Source organism: Scyliorhinus canicula, chromosome 18 (assembly GCF_902713615.1).
Source record: "Scyliorhinus canicula chromosome 18, sScyCan1.1, whole genome shotgun sequence".
In the NCBI taxonomy this organism is placed as follows: domain Eukaryota; kingdom Metazoa; phylum Chordata; class Chondrichthyes; order Carcharhiniformes; family Scyliorhinidae; genus Scyliorhinus; species Scyliorhinus canicula.
In genome coordinates, this window is record NC_052163.1 from 29,911,960 (window position 1) to 29,934,449 (window position 22,490).

At 45.7% G+C, this 22,490-nt stretch overlaps 1 protein-coding gene across 3 annotated transcripts in view; it reads right to left on the reverse strand.

Moving 5' to 3' along the window:
* Nucleotides 1-22,490, reverse strand: part of fasn (fatty acid synthase) — a 103,454-nt gene that overhangs the window by 80,048 nt on the left and 916 nt on the right. For 2 of the 3 annotated variants that reach the window (XM_038777487.1, XM_038777488.1), the window contains exons 2-4: nucleotides 4,630-4,774; nucleotides 3,187-3,339; nucleotides 777-950 (exon numbers count right to left, since the gene is read on the reverse strand). In XM_038777487.1, coding sequence (XP_038633415.1) covers nucleotides 777-950; nucleotides 3,187-3,339; nucleotides 4,630-4,756 — 454 coding nt within the window. In that variant the 5' untranslated portion in view covers nucleotides 4,757-4,774. Of the gene's footprint in view, nucleotides 1-776; nucleotides 951-3,186; nucleotides 3,340-4,629; nucleotides 4,775-5,764; nucleotides 5,824-22,490 lie in introns of all 3 variants that reach the window. The other variant, XM_038777489.1, reaches the window with a different exon arrangement.

Genomic DNA, 22,490 nt, shown 5'->3' on the forward strand with positions numbered 1-22,490 from the left:
GGGGTCTGGCGGAGGACTGCAGTCTGGGAAATCTCTGTCCTTACCTAAACCCGCCTTCAACTGACCCAATTTAACTTTCTACTCGAGTCGGAAGGTGGGCGGGCAACCAAACTGACCCAATGTTAAATATGATAGCAAAGATGTAGGCCATGTTGTCATTCATCTTTTTAAACTTTAACTGCTGCCAGTTGGGTTTCTGCAGAGTACTGGAAAACCCTGCAGCTTCACAGAGTCGAGGGCTTGGGGGATTCAGGAGGACATCCAGGATACCCGACTGAGAAGCCCCTTTGATTGGCCCTTTTCCAACCCCTCCCACGAGGCCTTCGATCCCACCACCTGCCTCACAAAAACAAACTGGCCTCCGATATATGACCCATCCAAGTGTGCAACCACAAAGATCCTCAATTCTCATTCAACACAAGGCCTCTGATCTAGCCCATGGGGTGGATGGCGATCTGATCACCCCCACTCCCCCAACCATCTTTGTGGTCTTCGCTGACCGGCTCCCTCCCAACTGGAGGTCCAGTCTGTCAAGGCAAGAAGCCAAATTGTAATTTCAGTAACACAATTTGCTGCTAAAGCTCACTGGATGTCAGGTCAGTAAAAATGTGGTTCAATACAATCGCAAGTTTCCAATGGTAAGAAGCAACTCTAATAAAACCTGCTTATTTGCAGAACCAGCTAAAGATACTGTGCACGAGTGGGAGTGAAACAACGATAAAATAATTCACACCAAATAAGAACAGGACAGTAAATGTTAATTGAAGCTTTTTCACCTTTCAAGTCAAAAAAGTACGATAGCCTGTTTGCAAACATGGCGTGTTGACAGCCAGTCATGCTGTAACCTAGCAACTCTTCTGGGTCTCTGCTGAAAGCTTCAGCTGCCTCAGAGCCACTCACACCAACCCAAACTCCAGTGTTGGTGCCACGCAGAGCAGCAGGATTTATCCCTGAAGAACAGACAAAATAAAGTCAGAAAAATGGTCCGATTCAAAACGAAGACAGCCAGTGTACATAAAACATTCCTAGCTCCTGCAGAACCAGTGTGGGATACCATCAAAAATACAATGTATCAGGCTAAACGGCCGGCAGTATATCCCAGGCCAGAAGGATGAAGCACCTTTTGGATAGGCTAGTTTCAGAGAGAGAGACAGAGAGATAGACAGAGACAGAGACAGACAGAAGTTACTGTTAAGAGAGAGTGCGACAATTAAGTTCCCTGCGTCTATGTCTCTACGAAGCTGTATCACATTAGAATGCAATTGCTTTATGTAATTGCCACATGCTTGGCAACTATTGGGGATGGTCTTAATGGAACAGCAGGCAGCCAAATCAAGTAGCACTAGGAGTGAAGGATGCAGGAGGTAAAACTTGTTAATCACCTGGCTGCAGAAAATGAAAATTTGAAAAATGAAACTTCTAATAAAAAAAAAAAATTGTTTCTAAAAAAAAAAGTTCATTTCCTTCCCATTTCTTAATACATGGACATTTGGAGAACAGAAGCCATTGCGACAGACTTGGATTGCTCATATTTAAACCCTGCCGATACAACCCACAATGGGTGCTCACAGCTGGCAGGACCAGAGGATTCCACCAGCGAGAACGACTGGGAAATTCCATCAGGAATACGGAGGTCTATAAAAGGAACCGATAGCCATACTGCAACAGGTGACAGTTAACTCGGTATTAGAGGCCCCTGCAAACAAAAGACACACAGCCTCAAATAATATTGTCCAAGTCTACAGTTCAAAGTTTAAGGTTCATGGTGATATTTTCAGGAGGACAATCGGGTCTGAATTGCTATTTTTCCTTAAATTTCACTGTTGACACGCTGCTAAATTAGCTGGAAGTCAGGGTGTGGTACAATTAGCCAGATCACCTCATTCTTCACATTCGTTTGAAAGGGAACAAGAATGCCAATTTACACAACCCTGCCACAGTCAAGGCAACTCCTGACCTCTCGGCAAGAGTCAAAGAAACCAGCACATTGGACTATGAGTTCTATTAGACCATTTAAAACAATCTGCAGGAGACTGCCGATGACACAAAGCTATGAATTATTAATACGAGGATACTGATAGACCTCAAAAGGATGACAGAACTTGTGGTTGAGTGACAGATGAAATTTAGTGCAGAGAAGTGAAATTAAGAAAAGAATGAGACAACTAGCAAATTTCACAAATGTAAAAAGGGGACATAGGAACAGGGAGACCTGGGGAAAAATGTGCACAAATCATTGAAGGTGGCTGGGTATGTTGAGAAAGTGGTTAAAAAGGCAAACCTGATCCTCTGCTTTACAAATAGAAACACCAGAGTACCAAAGCGAGGAAATGAGGACGAACCTTTATAAACACTGGTTCTGCCTCAATTGGAGTTTTGTGGGCACCACTTTGGGAAAGACTTGTTGGGTTTACAAAGTGCACAGAAAAGATTTACAAGAATGAAGGTCCGCTTCCCTGGAACGAATGAGGATAGATTGGAGAAGCTGGCACTGCTATTCTGAGAAACAAGGAGGTTAAAAGGAGATTCGAAAGAAGTGTTCAAAACGATGTGGGATCTAGACGGAGTAGATAAGAAGAGGAACTGTTCCAACAGCAGAAGGTTCAGAGCAGAGGACACCAACTGAAGGCGAATTGCAAAAAGAAGCAACCGGCGGCGTGAGCTTTTTCCTGTGGCAAGTGGTTAGGATCTGGAATATACTATCGGAGTGTGGTGGAGGCAGATTTAATTGTGTCTTTCAAAAAGGGAATTGGATAAGTAACTGAGAAAGAATTGAAGGGCTATATAAGGAAAGATCATGAGAGTTCTTACAGCAAGCTTTACCAACAAGATGGGCTGAATGGCCTCCTTCTATAATTCTAGGTACAGCCAGCTATTCATTCTGGAATACAGCTCTGTATTATCAACAGAAAATGAAAAAAATGAAATGAAAATGGCTTATTGTCACGAGTAGGCTTCAATGAAGTTACTGTGAAAAGCCCCTAGTCGCCACATTCCGGCGCCTGTTCGGAGAGGCTGGCAGATACAATGCAGCTGACTATTCAGAGTTCCCAAAGCTTTATTCTGTTTTAATATTGGAGCAGGGCCTGTGCTAAATTACTGGTCATTGAGACAAGGTGCTCTGACAGAGTATATAAAATGCAGTATTTCAGCGACCCCAGAAAATATTTTCCACAATGTGCACACCTCCATCTACAATAGCTTCGTATGCGACTTCCAATATGAGCCGGAGCTGTGGGTCCATTGTGTGCGCTTGCTTGGGGTGGACACCAAAGAAGGAGGCATCAAACTTGCTGATATCTTTCAGTTTCCCACTTCTGTGAGGGAGCCCGTATAATCCTGGGAGGGAAAAAAAAAATCAAGGCAAGTGTTAATTCCTTAACCCTTTTAGATCAAACAACAACAACACAAAAAGAGAAATGCACACTTGCTCCTGAATCTGTGCGGGGCTGGAGTGGGTGGGGCAAAAGGTGGCAAGTGAAGGCTAGGCACCTGCAGAAGGGAGGGAGGCGAAACCAGGTTACAGCTACAGCAGAGAGTCAGGAATAGATCGTCTTTCCAGTATCTGGGCAGAACAATGGTGCACAGGGCGATGGCAAAAATGGGGAGAACGTTAGACGGTGCAAATTTACACAGCATTAATATTTCCATTTAGATCAGCCTTAATGCATTAACAAGTGCACCAACTGTCATTATGTAGACAAATGTGACACCATTCTGCTTCAACAATTAAAAGAATAGATTAAAGGAGCTGCAGTGGGCAGGACACTGGAAGAACTCTCGGCGGTACTTCCTTTTGCAGCAGGCAATCTTCAGTGTCTATCAGAACCATCAGAGCCTCTAAATTAGGACATTTGGTTTGAGGTCTCATTAAAAAAAAAAAAAATAAAAACAGCATCTCCAACAGTGCACTCTTAAAACTCCAATCCACACCCTCTGGCCTAGAGGGGGGGAAAAAGTGTGACACCAACAGACGCACATTTTGCCGAACAATTAACTTATGTTTTCAAAAACTGTGAACTACTTCCAGGTTATGCTGCATTTGTACTGTGATTGTCGCATTGTTGGAAGCAGCGACAGTACAAAAATAAAGGGCTGAATTGTTGCTTAAAGAAAACCGAGGGGAACTCCTTTTTCCACAAAATATAATTACTTCATTCCAAAAGACAGGTTGAGCCCTTACTCTGGATTTACACCACAATGCAATATAGCTGGCGAGGAGCTAAACCATTTGGCACGGACATTATGGTTAGTTGGAGACGGTTCTCATCTCAGTACAGTAAAAATTCATTACTGCGGCCCCCTGGAGTGAACAAATATTATTTTTTCTTTAAAAAATAGGGAAAACAGAAAACCATCCCCCCCTTTATATACATGATCATTTAATACATTTCTCCAGGGCCTCAGACCTATAGCTCGGCTTCCACTAAAGTTTGCATTTAATTTGCGGTAAATAGTAACAAACAGTTAACAATGCATTTATTAAATTGATCTAAGAAGGAAACTGCACAAAGAAGGTTCACACCAGGTAATACTGAGGTTTCTTTACTTGACTTTTCCGCAACAGTCCATTATACTCATTAATCACAGAAACGAAGAGCAAACAATTTTGACTCTCTCAATACCCACCTGGCTTCCATCGTCTCCCATCATCTGTTACCATGTCAATACCATTGACGAGGTTATGCCAAAATTCTTCCAGGTTGTCTGACTCTGGAAGTCTTCCTGCAATTCCTGCTATCACAATATCTTCCATTTTGGTTCTCCTCAGAGGCTGCAACACAAAGACACAAAACCCATGAGAACTTGCATTTCGTACAGCCTTTATTGACCTCAGGAAGTTCCAAAGCGTTTTACAGCTAATGATACCAAGAGTACTTACACTGGTAATATTGGGAATGTCAGCTAATTAGCACACCACAAGATCCTAAGAACCATCATCAAACAATTGACCAGATGATCTGTTTTAGGTGTTGCAATTTGTTTTTTAAAATGTATTCTTTGATGGGATGTGGACGTCACTGGCAATGCCAGCATTTGCTGCCCACCCCTAATTAGCCTTGATTTAAGTGGCTGGCTATTTCAGAGGGCAGTTCGGAGTCAATCACGTTACTGTGGGTCTGAGTCGTAGAATTTACAGTGCAGAAGGCCATTCGGCCCATTGAGTCTGCACCAGCCCTTGGAAAGAGCACCCAACTTAAGCTCACACCTCCACCCTATCCCATTAACCCAGCATCCCACCTAACCGTTTGGACACTAAAGGGCAATATACAATGGCCAATCCACCTAACCTGCACATCTTTGGACTGTGGGAGGAAATCGGAGCACCCGGAGGAAACCCACGCAGACACTGGGAGAATGTGCAGACTCCGCACAGACAGTGACCCAAGTCGGGAATCGAACGTGGGGCCCTGGTGCTGTGAAGCAGTGCTAACCACTGTGCTACCATGCCACCCATAAGTCACTTGTCGGCCAGACACGGCTATGAGAGAAGCTTACCCTCTCCCAAGGGGCATTTGCAAACCAGATGGGTTTTCCCGGCAATCAATGATAGTTACCATGGTCACTATTAGAGACTAGCTTTTCAAGTGCAGATTTTGGGAATAATTTAATTTAATTTCCACCGGCTGAGGTAGGGGAATTTGAATCCAAATCCCCGGAATATTAGCCTGGGTCTCTGGATTACTAGCCTAGTAACTTTAATGCTACCTCACTATCTCCCCCATTCATCTTCTCAAAGCACAAGCACCTGGCTGAAACTCACCAGAATCCTGTGTGTACATGCTTCCCAGCTGCAGGCAGTAGCCTAAAGGCAAGTTCAACCTGCAGATTAACCACACAGGTGTAAGGTGGGCACTCTAGCTTTGCAGGTTGCTGCTACTTTCTCTCTCTCCCCCTCATCCCACCCCTCATCCCACCCCTCCCCCCTGAATCAAGACCGCCCCCCACCCCAACCCCCGTGCCTGAATAAAGGTATGTGCAGTAAACCAGGGCACAGAACAGCCCAAGGGGAAATAAATTCCCATTACTGACCAACTTTCAATAGAGAACGACAGCACATTGAACATTGGAGACCCACGGGATGGCATGCATGCTTGCTGCCCAGCAGAGACATCAGTCAAACGGCAAGCACTTCAAAAAACATGATAGCAATCAGATATTAATGTCCTCATAGGAAATTGCTTAATAGTGCTGTTTAAGCATAAACTGAAGCCAAGCCATTGAGGCACCTCGTGACAAACATGGCTGGTTTACACCATTACATAATAGGAGTAATTGTCCAACCCCTCGGGCTGTACCTGCTCTGCACGGTCAGGTTATGATCCCTTCAATCTAATACAGGAAATACTGTAACAGGATCACCTTATGTCACCATGCAGAAAAACACCACAGTCAGCTCTCCATAAATAAACACGCAGTTGATGCACCTTCTACACTGAATACCACTGGTGTGAACGGATCCAGAATCTTGAACACGACCAACAAATTATCAAGGGCAACAGGACAGTTATTTTTTATTTACAAATAAAAGTATTTTTTCTTGCAAAAAAAAAGACAGTTGAAGGTTTCTGAACTACACGGTTTATCATATCCTATTAAGATTTTTTTTTACAATGGAACAGACTCTTTTCTCTACATCTCCACTTGGCTTTTCTGTACATTTGCCTATCTGCACAGATGCCAACATCAGGATTGAAAGGCAAAGAAGAAGCTGCAAGGGTAAACTTCCTGTTCTTAAAACGGCACCAAACTTGCATTTACATGTTCAAGCTGAATGATGGTATATCTGCAGATTTTCTGCCTGCTCATTCATCACTTGTTATCCTGTTGAACCCTAAACTGTAAATTGCTGGAAGAGTGCTCATGTTCTCTGCAACATCGTCTGCCTAATATGAAATTAGACATTAACGTCCTCAAAACGGAAATGGTTTTATTGTAGTGCTGTTCAAGCGTAAAATTGAAGCATCGCATTACAAACATGCAAAAATGATTTACGCCATTACACAACAGGGCAGAGGCGGCAGATACAGGAGGGAGTGATTTCATTTGTGTTGTGTTTCCTCCCCCACCTTTCCAGTCCCTTGACTCTTCCTCGTGTACATTCCTCTTTCCATCACCCACCATTGGCACCAAGGGTGACAGTCGCCTCAGCGACTCACTGGAACCCCCCTCCCTAAACCTCTCTCTCTCTCTCTCTCATGTGCCGTTTGTTAAGCCCTCGCTGAACACAATTTAACTGCCGCATCCGTCAAAATGACAATAGAGACTGCATTTCAGTGACTGTGGAGATGACCTCATGGAAATTCTTAATTTCTCAGTATTTTCAAATGGACACACAAACAGGGTCATGGGTTTTCACGTCACATGGTAGAACAGAAAAAAATGTTTTCATCTTATTTTACACACAACAGCTGTAAACCAGGGAATGAAAGGGAGGGAGGGAGGAACCTGGGGAAAATTACAATCACCAGGAAGGTGTACTGAGAAAATTGTTGGGCCCGGGGGCTAACAAGTCCCCAGGCCCTGATGGACTTCAATCTAGGGTCTTAAAAGAAGTGGCTGCGAACAAGCCGATGTATTGGGTTTTAATTTTCCAAATTTCTCTAGATTCAGGGAAGGTTCCATTAGATCGGAAAATAGCAGATCTAATTCCTGCATTCAAAAAGGGGAGGAGATGGCTAGGTGGTGAACGGTTGCACACAAGGTGGCTCCCACTTGGGGTTTGCCCAGTTAACGGGCGCAGTTTTGGGAAGAAAGGTGGAGTAATTGAAGTTTGTCGGTTCCTCCTCTGATGTGGGATGTCGACAGGATGCAACACGAGGCAGAAATCGAATAAAGGCCCCTCAGCAGACTCAGAACGCCCTCACGGTGGAGTGGAAGAGAAAGTGGCAGAGCTCTCTGCGCAGTCGCAGCCCTCCGTGTCATTGATCCCCCCCCCCCCCCCCTCCCCTTCCCCCCCTCAATGGACAACGGAGAGTTAGTGGAATTCCTTACAGGGGAATTCTAGAAGCAAAAGACTGGCAATGTTGGAAAACCTGTCCAAAGCGATGGAGGTGGTGATGGCACCATTCGGGTGACTTTGGATAGAGTGGAGCAGCGGATGGAATCGCCGGACCCGACAATTTGGGAGGTGGAGGTGGTCTCAGACCACACAGTGACTGGATTGTCTCTTTGGAAGCAGAAGCAGCGTTGTTGGTGGCTTAAAAGGTATTGAAGGCCAAGGTGGACCAGGAGAACCGGCCAGAATTTGAGGATTGTTGGGCTACTGGAGGGCATTGAAGGTACGAACGCCACAGAATACGTGGCGCCTCCCAAGGTGGATCAAGACCACTGGTTGCTACAGCAAAGACCCAGGCCCGTCTCCATAGATATCAAGACAAGGACCATTATTTGAATACGTCAGAGGAGGCGAATGCTTGTTAATGGGAGTAAAGTGGGGGAAAGGGCTGCATCCGGTTACTGTGGGGGGGGGGGGGGAAAAGAGGATGGAGAAGAGAGCTGGGTGGATTGGCTATCTGATGTTCGATGGGGGGTGGGGGGGGGGGGAGGTAGTAGAGTGCTGGTGCTGAAGGTGTCTTTGTTTATGGTGTGAGGGTGGTGACAGTGGCAATATTGGGTGGGCCTGGAAGGAGGGTAGGTTTGGGCCCGGTTAGATTTCCTCATGGGTAGGATATGGCTCTAGTAGAGGCGAGTAGGGGGTCCAGAGACCCCTAGTCAGGATGATTATGTGAAAAAATGAGGGAGGTAAATGGTCCAGTTAAAAGGTTTGCCCATTTAAAGAGTTTGAAGGCGAATGTAGTCTTCTTGTAGGAGAAGAATGATCGGAAGGGATGGATGAGGCAGGTGGTGGTTTTAGTGAACATATATGTACTGAATTGGGACGACAGACTTCATCAAGAAAGTGTTGGCGGACATCCCGGAGATACATTCACAGTGACTTCAGGAATGGCGAAGGACCTGGCAGTGTTCAGGGGTGGATCCGTGGAGGTTTCAACATACGACGGTGAGGGAGTTAATCTTCTTCTCGCACCTGCACCGGGCCTACATCCGAATAGCTTTTTTTCTTGTGGTGGGAAATCGTTACCCCTCTGGGGGTGGTGGGGACTGGGTAATCAGCGATTGTAATATCGGACCATGCCCCACACTAGGTGGATATATGACTGTAGGCCGGCTGAGCCCCCCCCCCGCCCAACACCCCACTCCCACTCCTTGCAGATAAGGGGTTGGGTTTTGTGAAAGGGTAGCCTCAGCCACCGGGAGCTATGTAGGTTTTCACAAGAATGGGAAGGTTTGACCCTCCATGTTCCGGAAAGCATGAAGGCAGAGGTCAGGGGCAGATAATTCATATAAGGCCCACATGGTACGGTTGGAGGGGCGGAATGTCAGAGGCTCACCAGTTGAGGCGGCAAGTGGGCGCGTGGGATATTGGGGGGGGGGTTAATGACTCAGTGTCAGTGGGTGCTGCCAACCATGGTGGCACAGGCATCGATCTCTTTGATCCTGAAGAACGACAAGGATCCAGTGGAGCATGGATCTTACAGGCCTTTCTCATTGTTGAATACAGACACACAGGTATCAGCCAAGGTGCTGGCAACGCTTCTGGAGGGGTGATTATTGCCAGAGGTGATTTCTGAGGATCAGACAGGGTTTGTCAGGGGTCGACAATCGTCAGCCAGCATCAAGAGACTTTAAAATGTGTTCCTGCCACCTTCCTTGGAGAACGTTCCAGAGGTAATCATCTCCACGGACGCAGAGAAGGCATTTGACCTGATGGAGTGGAGGCATCTCCAAGACTTTGGGGAGATTTAGGTTTGGCCCAACATTATCTGCTGGGTGAGCCTGCTGTATACTGCTTTCCCCCCCTCCCCCCACCCCGGCTAGTGTCCGGACTAACATAGAGTTCAGGGTACTTACGGTAGTATAGGGGCACAAGGCAGGGGTGCCAGATATCCCCATTGCTGTTTGGCTGGCAATTGGCCATCATGCTCAAGAGCATCAGGTGGGTGAGGGGCATTGAGAGAGCAAGGAACACCAGTGTCCCTTTACGCAGACAATCTGTTGTTATACGTTTCAGATCCTCTCTGTAGTATGGGGAGGATATTGGGGCTGTTGAGGAAGTTAAGGTCCTTCTCAGGGTTGAATGTCAGCGTGACCTTCCTGGTGAATCCCCTGGGGAAGGAAGTGGATTTGGGGAAGCTGCTGTTTAGGCTGGCCAGGACTCGGTTTAGGTATTTAGGGATTCAGGTAGCTTATGGCTGAGCCTTGCTGCACACGTTGAACCTGGCCAGTCTGGTGGAGGGGGACTTGAAGAGGTGGGGCAACCTCCCGTTGTCTTTGGCAGAAAAAGTGAAGGCGGTTAAAATTCACATTCTACCAAGGTTCTTATTTGTGTTCCAGTGCATTCTGATCTTCCTCCCCAAATCTTTTTTCTTCAGGGCTAATACGTTAATCTCGGCCTTTATCTGGGCAGGTAAGACTCCCAGGATTCGAAGAGCCTTTCTACAGAGAGGGCGGCAATTGAGAGGGCTGCACCACCGAATCCGATGATTTATTAGTGGGCGGCAAACATAGAGAAAATGCAAGGGTGGACAAAGAAGCTGAAATCAAGTGTGTGTGTGTGTGTGTGTGTGTGGGGGGGGGGGTGTTGTTTAGGTATGTACAGGTGCAAAACTTTGTACGGAATAATCTTCGTTCCCTCGGCCCCCGGGACCTACACTTATGGTGAGGATGCTGTCTTGTGATGAGATAAGGGAAGGGAAGATATCCAATATATATGGGTGCTTGTTGGGAGTCAGGGAAAGCACCATTCGGGAAGTGGGAGGAGGAACTGGGCTGGAGGGAGGGATGTGGAGTAAGATTTTGCACAGGGCGAATGCCACCACTTCTTGGGCTAGGTTGAGCTTGATACAGTTATAGAACATAGAACAGTACAGAACAGGCCCTTCGGCCCTCGATGTTGTACCGACCAATGATCACCCTACTCAAACCCACGTATCCATCCTATACCCATAACCCAAGAACACCTTAACCTTACTTTTTAGGACACTACGGGCAATTTAGCATGGCCAATCCACCTAACCCGCACATCTTTGGACTGTGGGAGGAAACCGGAGCACCCGGAGGAAACCCACGCACACACGGGGAGGACGTGCAGACTCCGCACAGACAGTGACCCAGCCGGGAATCGAACCTGGGACCCTGGAGCTGTGAAGCATTTATGCTAACCACCATGCTACTGCGCGGTGCATTTGACTGGGGGGGGGGGGGGGGGGGGGGGGGGGGGGGGGGGCAAAAATCATGGGGGTCAACCTGAAACTCTGCCCATCGGTGGTGATCTTTAGTGTATTGGATTGGCCACTGCTCCTGGAGGGGAGGAAGGATGATGTCCCGGCCTTTGTCTCCCTGATAGCCTGGAGGCGAGTCCTGCTGGAATGGAGGTTGCCAGAGCAACCCAAGGCCTCGCCATGGTTGGAGGACCTGTCAAAGTTTCTGAGACTGGAAAAGATTAAGTATGTCATTAGAGGGTTGAAGGAAGGCAGTCCATGTGAATGTCATTCATAACCTTCTTTAAAAGGACTTGTTCATGGCCAGCAACTAGGGGGAGTTGGAGTTAGAGTTATTTTTAATTTGTTTTAAAAAAAAGTTTTTGCATTCTGTTGGACCGTTTTAATCTGAAAGGAGAGAGACAGAAAGCAGGAAACAGGTCAGTTAGTTTCAAATATTTCAATGAGAAATGTTAGACGCTATGATCAAAGACGTTATAGCAGGGTGCTCAGAGAAATTCAAGGTAATCAGGCAGTCAATATGGTCTCATGAAAGGGAAATCATGTTTATTTATTGGAGCCCTTTGAAGTAATATATGCTGTGGATAAAAGGGAACTAGCGGATGTATTGGATTTAGATTTTCAGGAAACATTTGATACAGTGTCATATCAAAGGTTACTGTGAAAAATAAAAAAGTTCATAGTGCAGGGGATAGCATATTGAAATGAAATGATGACAGAGAGTAGGCATAAATGGGTCTCTTTCTGGTTGGCAAGATGCAATGAATGGTGCACCAGGGATCAGTGCTAGGGTCTCAACTTTTTACAATCTATTTAAATTACTTAGAGATGAACGGGCTGAAGCTGTGCTTGCTAAATTTTCTTAAGACACAAAGATAGGTAGGATAGCGAGAGGTGAAGAGGAGTATGGGGCTACAAAAGGGATATAGATAGGTTAAGGTGAACAGGCAAAGAACTGACAAATGTGGGAAAATGTGAAAATGCCCATTTTGGCAAGAAGAAAGGAGAGAAGCGACAGATTGCAGAGCTCGAGATCCAGAGGGATCTGGGTGTCCTCGGCATTAATCACAAAGGCTAATATGCAGATACAGTAAATAAAGCTTTTTTTAATATATTGAGTATCCAATTATTTTTTCCCCAATTAAGGGTCAATTTAGCGTCGCCAATCCACCTAACCTGCACATCTTTGGGTTGTGGGGGTGAATTCCACACAGTCACGGAGAGAATGTGCAAACTCCACAGAGACAGTGACCCAGGGCCAGGATCAAACCTGTGTCATCAGCGCCGTAGGCAGCAGGGCTAACCACTGCGCCACCCAATAATTAGTAAAGCTAATAGAATGCATTTATTTATTGCAAGGGGAATAAATGCGAAGAGGCTATGCTTCAGTTATACAGGACATTGGTGAGACCACATCTGGAGAACTGTGTACAGTACTGTCTCCTAATTCAAAGGAAGAATGGAAACACATTGGAAGCAGTTCAGAGAAGGTTTACCGGAATACCACCTGGACTGGGTAGGTTGTCATATGAAAGGTTGGACAGGCGAGGTCTATCATTTAGAAGATCAAGAGACATCTTGATTTGAAACTCACTTGACAGAGTGGACGTGGAGGGGGTGGATTCTGAGGAGTCTTGACAGAGTGGATGTGCAGAGGGCGTTTCCTCTTCTGGGAGAATCTAGTACTAGGAACTATTGTTTAAAAATAACGGAGTCGCCCATTTAGGACAGAGATTAGGGGATTGTTTTTAAATCTCAGAGCGGTGTGAGATTTTGGAACTCTTCCTCAAAAAGGTGAGGGAAACAGAGTCTTTGAAGGCAGAGCCAGATAGATTCTGGATAAGCAAGAAGGTGATTAGTTATCAGGGCAGGAGTGTGAATTGATGTTAGATCTTGAGCCCCGATCTTATTTAATGGCAGGGCAGGCTGGAGGGGTCTATTCCCGATCTGCATGTTCTCACACTTGGTGATCATCTAATCTGCTTGAGCGTCTAATCATGCTACCCCCTCCCACGTCCTGTGTGGAGGCAGGAAATGTTACTTCGGGCCAGAGATAGATGCAAAACTGGTTTGGTCTCAACAGAAAAAAGGCGGTTTCATATGGCAGGAAAGGCTGAAACATCCCAGTTTTGAGATTGATTCAGGAGTCGGTGGATTTTCCCTGTAGGCCAATCAACTGGGAGAGCAGGAAAGACACAGAAAGGGAGAACCCCTCCCCATCTCCAATCCTACAACCCCTCGAGGTATTGGCACTCATCCAATTCTGGCCTCTTAAGCATTCCCAATTATAATTGCTCCACCATTGGTGACTAGGCCTTCAGTTGCCTCGGCTCAAGTGCCAGAATAGCCTCCGTCTACCTTCCTGCCTCACTTTCCTCCTTCACAAAACCTGCCTCTTTAACCCAGTATCTCCTTATGTGACTCAATCATATTTTGTTTCATAATTCTCGTTGTATCAGACTTTTGATGTCATGAAACGTCCCAGGTACATATTTTCAGGGAATCAGGGAATAGGTTAATTTGAAAAGAAACAGGGAAGCGTATTGCAGCGGCTGAATCCTGTTGGTCCTATTTTCTTTCTTAAATCCCGTATTTGATGACTCAAACTTTTATCAGTTACAGAGCCCCGTGTCAATGAGACAGAGGCACTTAAGCCACAGCATAAACAACTTAATAATTTATAATTATGCTACCACAGATGCTGCACTCGTGTCCAACTGTTTCTCAATGATATACCTTCTGAAATAAATACATTCAGGTCAAATGTCTATTTTTGGAAGGGTGATCAAGGAGAAATGGGAAGCAGAGTTGGGACGTTAGGTCAATTGGGGATTATGGAGTGAGGCACTGCGAAGGGTAAACGGAACCGCCTCTTGTACAAGGATGAGCTTGATACAGTTAAGGTGGTGCACATGATTCAGGCGAGAATGAGTGGGTTCTTTCAGGGGGTAGCAGATGAGTGTGAGAGGTGTGGGCGGGGGCCAGTGAATCACACACACACATGTTTTGGAGTTGCGAAAAATTGGGAAGATTCTGGGCGGGAGTGTTCGCGGTCTTAGCCAGGATATTGGAGGAGGAGGTGGACCCACACCCTTTGGTGGCGAAATTTGGTGTTTCAGAGAAGCCGGAGTTCATGGAGGAGGAAGAAGGCCGATGTCTTGGCCTTCGTCTCTCTGATTGCATGGCGGCGCATTTTACAGGAGTGGCGGTCAGCATCGCCACCAGGGGGTAGCAGCTTGGTTGGGTGACCTGTATGAGAAAATAAAGTAAGAGTTAATTAAGGGGCTCTGCAGGGAGGTTTGAGAAAATGTGGGGGATGTTAGTGACTGTGTGAGGAGCTGGGGGAGGAAAATCTGTACAGACTGTATCGTTGATCGCTGGGAAATATGCTTCCCGGTGTGTTTATTTGCTGCAACCTGTTTTGATACATGTTTGTAATAAAATTTTGTTTTAAATTCTGACGGGCAATTTTCCTATTAATGACCCAACAGCACAACGTTAACATTTCAGCACATGCAGTCTGCCTAAAATAGCAGCAGATTCTGGATTAACCCAGCAGGTCTGAAAGAGAGCGAGAGAGTTAATGATTCAAGTCCAATATGACTTCACCAGAACAGTCATGTTAGACTGGAAACATTTCCCTCCATAGATGCTGCCAGACATGCTAGGTCTTCCCAGCAAGCTCTGTTTTTATGTCGGATTTCCAGTATCCGCAGTATTTTGCTTTCAAGTACTGCAGACTATTCACAGAACACACATGTTTAAACTGCCACAGGTTTCCAGCAGAACTGAATGATTCTTTTTCCAGGAATTAGAGTTTAAGTGACCCTTCGGAGCAGATGCTTGAACAGGCTCCCAATAGATTTCAGAGTGCGAGGGTAAACTATTTGCCAGATGCAGAATGTGTTGATCAAAAGGTCAACTCAAAAGATCAAGTCTCTCACTTATGAGATTTAGTTTTTTTGCAATTTAGCCAAACTAAGACTTCATATACAGAATCTAATTTTTTGGAAATAATGTTTAAAATCCCCATTTGTCCCATGCAACTTAAACACTAACAGGAGGCGACTAAGGAAGAAGCTAATTTAGATTGATCACTTTCTCTCTCACCTCTGTTCTGGAGCAAGCAGGCACCAAAGAAATCGCAATCCCCTCCAGCAAAGCTAATGCCCTTGCGTTTAGAAAGCTGCATTCACTGGCCCCTCTCCCTAATTCTGCTCCCTTTTTAAAAAAAATTCTCTCAATGGTGCCTACGGTAACAATTGTTCCTCAAGCTGACGACTCCTTTTTTCTCTCTCTCTCAAACATGCTGCCTTGTGCTGCATTTTTGCTTTACAGGTGACAGCCACTCAAAAAGTACACAGAGTACTTCAATCTCCCATTAGTGCCTCGCCGTTCTTCACGTGACCCCAGACGCTGAGTGCCAGCAAGCTCCTTACCATGGCGATTATCGGAACAGAGCTGGATAATGTCCTCACCTACCTACACAAATCCACTTGCCCACGGAAAGCAGGACCCTCTCCCGTTCTGTTGCCCTTTCTCAGGAGGTTAAAACCAGCAGCTTAGCTGAGACCAGCTAACCTGTCGCAGATTGGACCGAGAACCGTCCTAATCTTTTTTAGGTCAATTAACTCAATCCCCAGGGCAGCTATTACTTAATCTTCTGAACAACAAAATGGCTTTTCCTTACGTTCCCGTTTGGCTCAACATTTGAAAACCACGCTGTCTAGATTTCCCTTGGTTCTGTACATTCAACATCTAAACATTACCCAACTCCCATTCGTTTAATAATTTGTATCAGTTTCCCCAAACTGTTAAGAGCTTGTAAATCAATTAGTAACAATTCCCCAATGGCAAGGGCAGGTGTGTTGCCTGTTATTAAGCACCCTGTAATAATTTGCCTTGCAGTGTAACGCCAGTATATCTGTGGGAACTCGGTCCTCCTTCCCACAGTCCGACAACTGGGGCGTTGCACCGGACAGCACAGCATCAAGCTTAAAAGAGAATATTTTGGTATTTCTTACATTTCCAGCATCACCCTATACCCCCAACAATCCCCCACCAACCGCAGCCCCCTACAGCTTACAGCGGTATTTCCTTCTAATTCAGTACAAGTCTGTTTTGGCTGAGCCCTGCTGGAAAAAATGGTGGGCGCGATCTTCCCAAAAGGGCACAAAGTCCCCCGAGCGAGCGCTTTCAGCCCCGCGTTTCCCGACACTCGCAGTGCCGGGAAACAACATGACGAGTCAACAAGACTTGTTTTGAAAAAGGGGGCCCGAAAGGCAAACTCATGGCCGTGGTCGCACATAGCCCCGTTGGAACGTGAGATCGGGATGCCGTTTAATGGCGTCCTGATCTCCGAGGCCACGAAAATAATTCCCGACCTCCACCTCCCAGCCCAAACGCACTAAGGGGGCGTGGGCACCCCCCTCCCCAGGCAACCCTGGCCTGGCACCTTGGCAGTGCCACCTGAACACATTGGCAGTGCCAGCCTGGCACCCAGGTGGCACCACCCTTCCCGAAGGGCATGCAGCTGGGGGCCTCCGATCCCCTTGGAGACCCCCACGAGTGCCGTTCCATCTGGTCCCCATTTATGGGGACTAGCAGCAAACGCCGCTCGCCCGAGGTGAAGTGATTGAATCCCAAAGCCTCAGGTACCTCAGGAATTTAAGGGCAGCACGGTAGCATGGTGGTTAGCATAAATGCTTCACAGCTCCAGGGTCCCAGGTTCGGTTCCCGGCTGGGTCACTGTCTGTGCGGAGTCTGCACGTCCTCCCCGTGTGTGCGTGGGTTTCCTCCGGATGCTCCGGTTTCCTCCCACAGTCCAAAGATGTGCGGGTTAGGTGGATTGGCCATGCTAAATTGCCCGTAGTGTCCTAAAAAGCAAGGTTGTTTGGGTTACGGGTATAGGGTGGATACGTGGGTTTGAGTAGGGTGATCATTGCTCGGCACAACATCGAGGGCCGAAGGGCCTGTTCTGTGCTGTACTGTTCTATTCTATTCTATAAATTTGCACATTAGAGTAAGGCTTATTGCTTCTTCACTCAGTTATTAATACAGCGACACCAATAAAGATAATTTCTTACTGCTAAGAAAATTTGCATAATTTAATCTTTCACCTTGGTGCTTGAATACCAAGAACATCCCAAAGCTACAGCCACAAAAAATATTTCCAATAAGCCCAACTACAGCTTACAATCAACCTTCTTTGCTGCTGCAAACCACGCAATCAGGACAAGGCCATAAATGTGCCCTCCCACCAACATCTGCTCAGCTTAACAAAGCGCTAAGTTAACAATAGTCAGGTAAGTCCAAAGCTAAACATTGGTAATGATTGTGTGCCAGTCGCTGGTATATTAACTTACAGATATATTCTAAATGGAGGCTGTCTGCATTGTTACCATCAGCTAGAAATTCTTCAACTTTAAGCTCTACAATAACATTAACAGAATGCTTTCCTATATTTAAAAAATTATAAAAACAGAATAGTAAAACGAGTTAATACAAGGTCGCACAGAAGGAGACCAGTTGGGCTATTATGTCTGTCGATTCTTTGCAAGAGACTGACTTGCAAATCATTCTCCTTCGAGCATTTATTCAGTCCCCTTTTGAAATGCAAGAAAACTGAAAACCCCACTTTCTTTAACTATAGCGTGTGGCTAAATGATTGAAAAAGAAACAACGCTTGATAAAGAAAATCATTGGAAGCCTGGCCTCTGTTTTCAAACACTTTCATGTAGACAGTACTTACTAGTGCTAACTGCATCATCAACAAATTGTTCAATGTTCCCAGCCAAAAGCAAAGCCACCCTGCTGCGTTCTAAAGTCACAGCATTGTACAGGATTGATCTGAATTGTGCTTTGATTCGAGACTAACTGAAACCATTCAGTAAAAATTTCCCCACTCCCAGTAACGGCCTGTTGTCTGTGTAGGGAGAGAGAGAGAGAGAGAGAGAGAGAGAGAGAGAGAGAATGCCAATGTTCTCTCAAAATCAGTCTTAGCTAGCTGAGCCTCTCCATTGTACAGCAACAGCAGGCCTCAACCCTCATGGCTTTCGGAGCTCAAAGCTATTTTATTGTGGTGGCAACACAACATTTCTACGAGCTGCCAAAAGCTCTGCTCTCGGTCCCTGCAAAAAGTTATTTATTTACAATTTATACCTAGACGCCTTTGCAAAAAAAAAGCTTCATTTCAAAAACTGGCCTGGCAGAAACTGAAGTTTAGCGAGATCAGCACAACTGCGAACGTTTATCCACATTCTTCACTGTAAACGTCTGCAAATAACTGAAGGAAATACTATCAGAAGTTTGCTTTAATTTCTATTTACTGTATGGAAGTTAATGGAAAAAGTGACTCAGTATCTGAAAAACGTCTTATCTTTCATGTTGCTGCACCAATATTTAATTTATTTTTGTTTCCAAGGTGTTTCACATATGCCATTAAATTAATTATTTCTAACTTTTGTGTGAGTACTGATAAAAGTAGGCATATTAAACAATTCTTAATTCCACTGGTTATGAAAATGTAGTGCCCGTTGCAGTGGAAGTCAATTTTATTACCAAGTACACATATGCCATTGGCTTCACTGGTTTACTCTTTCTAGTTCTGGATGAATTCTGGTTGCCATGTGTGTCTCTGCTCTACAATAGGCCAATCATAACACGTGTTGTCTCCTTAAGTGCAATAACCCCAATTGGCCTGCCTTCTCGCCCAAAGATGTCTATCCGACTAGTGCTGGGGATGAACCAACACCCTTCTTCTAATTTCACTCACTCATTCACCACAGCCCTCCTGGACTCTGCCACTGGGTGGGACCACTTTCACCTGGGAACCTTTTGGTGAAATCGTATGAGACTTTTCTAGGTGTCCTATTGTGCTATCTACCCTGACCATTTTCACTGAGAGCTTATAAATTCATAAGATATAGAAACAGAATAAGGCCATTTGGCCCATCGAGTCTGCTCCACCATTCGATCAAGGCTAATCTCAACCTGGCCTCAACTCTACAGTCCATTCTCCATAACCTTCTCCCAACTCTACTCTGCCCATTCTCCATAACTCTAACTCATTACCAATTAAAAATCGGTCTAGCTCCTCCTTCAATTTACTGTGTCCCAATATCCACCGCACTCTGGGTAGTAAATTCCAGATTCACAAGCCATTGGGAGAAGTTTCTCCTCAACTTGGTTTTAAATTTGGTACCTCTGACCCCTCGTCCTAGAATGCTCCACAAGAGGAAGTATCTGCTCCACGTCTACTTTATTCATACCTTTTATCATCTTGGTATTCCTCAATTTGATCTCCCCTCATTCTTCTGAACTCTAGAGAGAGTACAGGCCTAAACTGTTCACCCTCACCTCATACGTCAAACCCCTCATCTCTGGAATCAATCTAGTGAACCTCCTCTGAACTGCCTCCAATGCCACTACATCTGTCTCAAAACATGGGGACCAAAACCAAAGTTTCATACGTAATCACCAAGGGCCCTCTCCTCATTTCCCTCCAGAGTGTCTGTTAATCTAGGAGCCAACCACAACCTCACTGTAGGGATCATTTGACCAAGGTCTAGCTGGTTTCCGAGGCTCCTTCAATCCCTATATCCATTTCTGGAACAAGTCACAACTACACTCTCAAATTCAGCTCGCCACCTTTCTGCCTCCATTCTGCAGCTGCTGACTTGCTCAAGGACACAGTCAGTTCTCGCCCCCCAACATGGCCTAGTCCTCAAGAAAACCTTTACATTCGCCATCTCAACTGTTCCCCATGGTGTGACCAACATCTTTTACTCCCTCAAGCTCAAGGTGTATAAATTTCAAATGGGCCTGTCACACAACTGGCTCAGCTATTCATCAAGTCTGCCGACCACACCAAACTACCAGGCCTTGTTGAAAACTACCAAAATAGCTCAATATTTTGTGACCCATCCTCAAGGGAAAAGATAACCCAGGCTTCTTTTCCCTATTGCCAATGAACATCCTTAAACCTCCCTCCCCCCAGATCACTTCACCCTCACACTTAGCAAAGAAAAGAACTTAAGGGTTCCATCGTCACATCAGGCTTCTTGTTGCTTCCCCTTTTTTAATCCAAACCTTTGCCTCCCATTCTCACTCTAGCCTGTCTTTGACCCCTCTTCTCTCTGGTGCTTTTCTATCCCATCTCTTCTACTCACGCTCTCTCTCTCACACACACACACAAAGCAGAACTAATTCACACTTCTCCCAAGACCCCAAGTCTACCCAACTTGAACTGTAGGCCTTCGACCTCAAGCCTACCCAACTTGAACTGTAGGCCTTCAACCTCAAGCCTTGAACTGTAGGCCTTCGACCTCAAGCCTTGAACTGTAGGCCTTCGACCTCAAGTCTACCCAACTTGAACTGTAGGCTTCAACCTCAAGCCTACCCAACTTGAACTGTAGGCCTTCGACCTCAAGCCTACCCAACTTGAACTGTAGGCCTTCGACCTCAAGCCTACCCAACTTGAACTTTAGGCCTTCGACCTCAAGCCTACCCAACTTGAACTGTAGGCCCCCAACTGACTTAATTTTTCCTTCGCTACCTTTACCACTGCTGCTATTACTGACCCCCCCCCCCCCCAAATAAAAATGCTATCCTTGACTCTCTGTCCTCATGAATTAACCTCCATCTTGAACTTCCTTTTCCTTTCCAAAGTATTGAACACATTGTTGTTGTTGCCTGGATCTGTGCCTGCCTCTGCTGAATCTCCCTTCTTACGTCCCTTCACAATCAGGTTTTCTTCCCTCCTACAGCACTGAAACAGTCCCGATTATGTCACACAGATGCTTGTCCTTCACCCCTGTACCATCCTCCTCGACCTCTTGTAAATCACACCATCCTCTCCCAACACTGTTGACCAGCTCCATGATACTGCCCTTGCTAGGTTATACATTACTTCTACAAACCTAGTCAAAGCACCTCTAGCAATTCCATCCAAACACCATCACCTCAGATGTTCCCACAGTATTCATCCTTGATCCCCTCTTCAAATTGACATTTACATGTTATCTCTCAGTGACATCAAAACGGTGATATTATATTCCTGTTGCCACCCATCGCTAGCTCTCTTAACCTTCCACTGCCTTTGTGCTGATCTAAAATACCAATTTTGGGATGTCAGATCTCCCAGGTAAACATTTGGAAGACTTATGTAATCACCTTCTGTCCCAGTTTTCCAGGATCCTGCCCCATACTCATGGTCTCTCTGACACTGTTTGTGTGCCACCTTCCCTCCCACTATTGATGGCTGTGCCTATAGCCACTTGATCCCCATTCTTTGGAATTCCCCCTCCTTTCATAAATCTATTCCTTCGACCAGACTTTTGGTGACCCCCCCAAAAAAATTGCTTTGGTCTCCATTTTTCCTTCCAACACCATGAGACACATTGCAACATTCTATATGTTGAATGTAAATGCCTGTTGCTTTTTTGTTGCCAAGACAATAAACAAGAGCTGAATATTCCTGAAATTAACATTCACTGAGAAAATCCAAGAAAACATACATTTAAAGAGGCCAACTTCTTGTGACTTTTACATGATAGCTTGTTTTAGGGGGGAGTCAGGATTTTCATAGTTAAATAAAGTGCAAGTCAATCATTGCATTTTTTCTAAATCACAAACAGACATTAGCAAGGAATGTTTTTTTTTACATTAAATGGTAGTCAGGGTTACACCAGTTTCAGTATAAAGTCACACAAAATATCAAATATATATATTGTAACTGTGACATCCTAAATACAATGAATTAGCTCAGTGGGACTAGGCCCTATGTAGGGGGGGATGGTTGGGAGACAGTAAATTCCACTTTTGGGCCATCTGTTTTATCGATCCTCGGGCTGGTTTAAAACATGGATCATCACAGCGGCTACAACTGGTTTCGAGAGGGGAGGGGATGCCTGGATTGGCCTTAAACAGTTTGAGACCAAAGATTGGTGCTGACACTCTAGTCCTAACTCAGGACGTCCAAAAGAGCCGGGGGGGGGGGGGGGGGGGAAGAGAGGTTTAGCGTGTGCAGAATTTAAAAATAAAATACAAGATAAAAGGGGCCTCTGTTGTGTGGGTGCAGGTGGCTAGAAGCAGCCCCGGGGGTGGCTAGCAGCAGCCCCGGGGGAGGGAGCAGCAGCCCCGGGGAGGGAGCAGCGCTGGATCGGCTGCTTCCTGCCCCTCACTTTCTAGTGGAACAATCACACT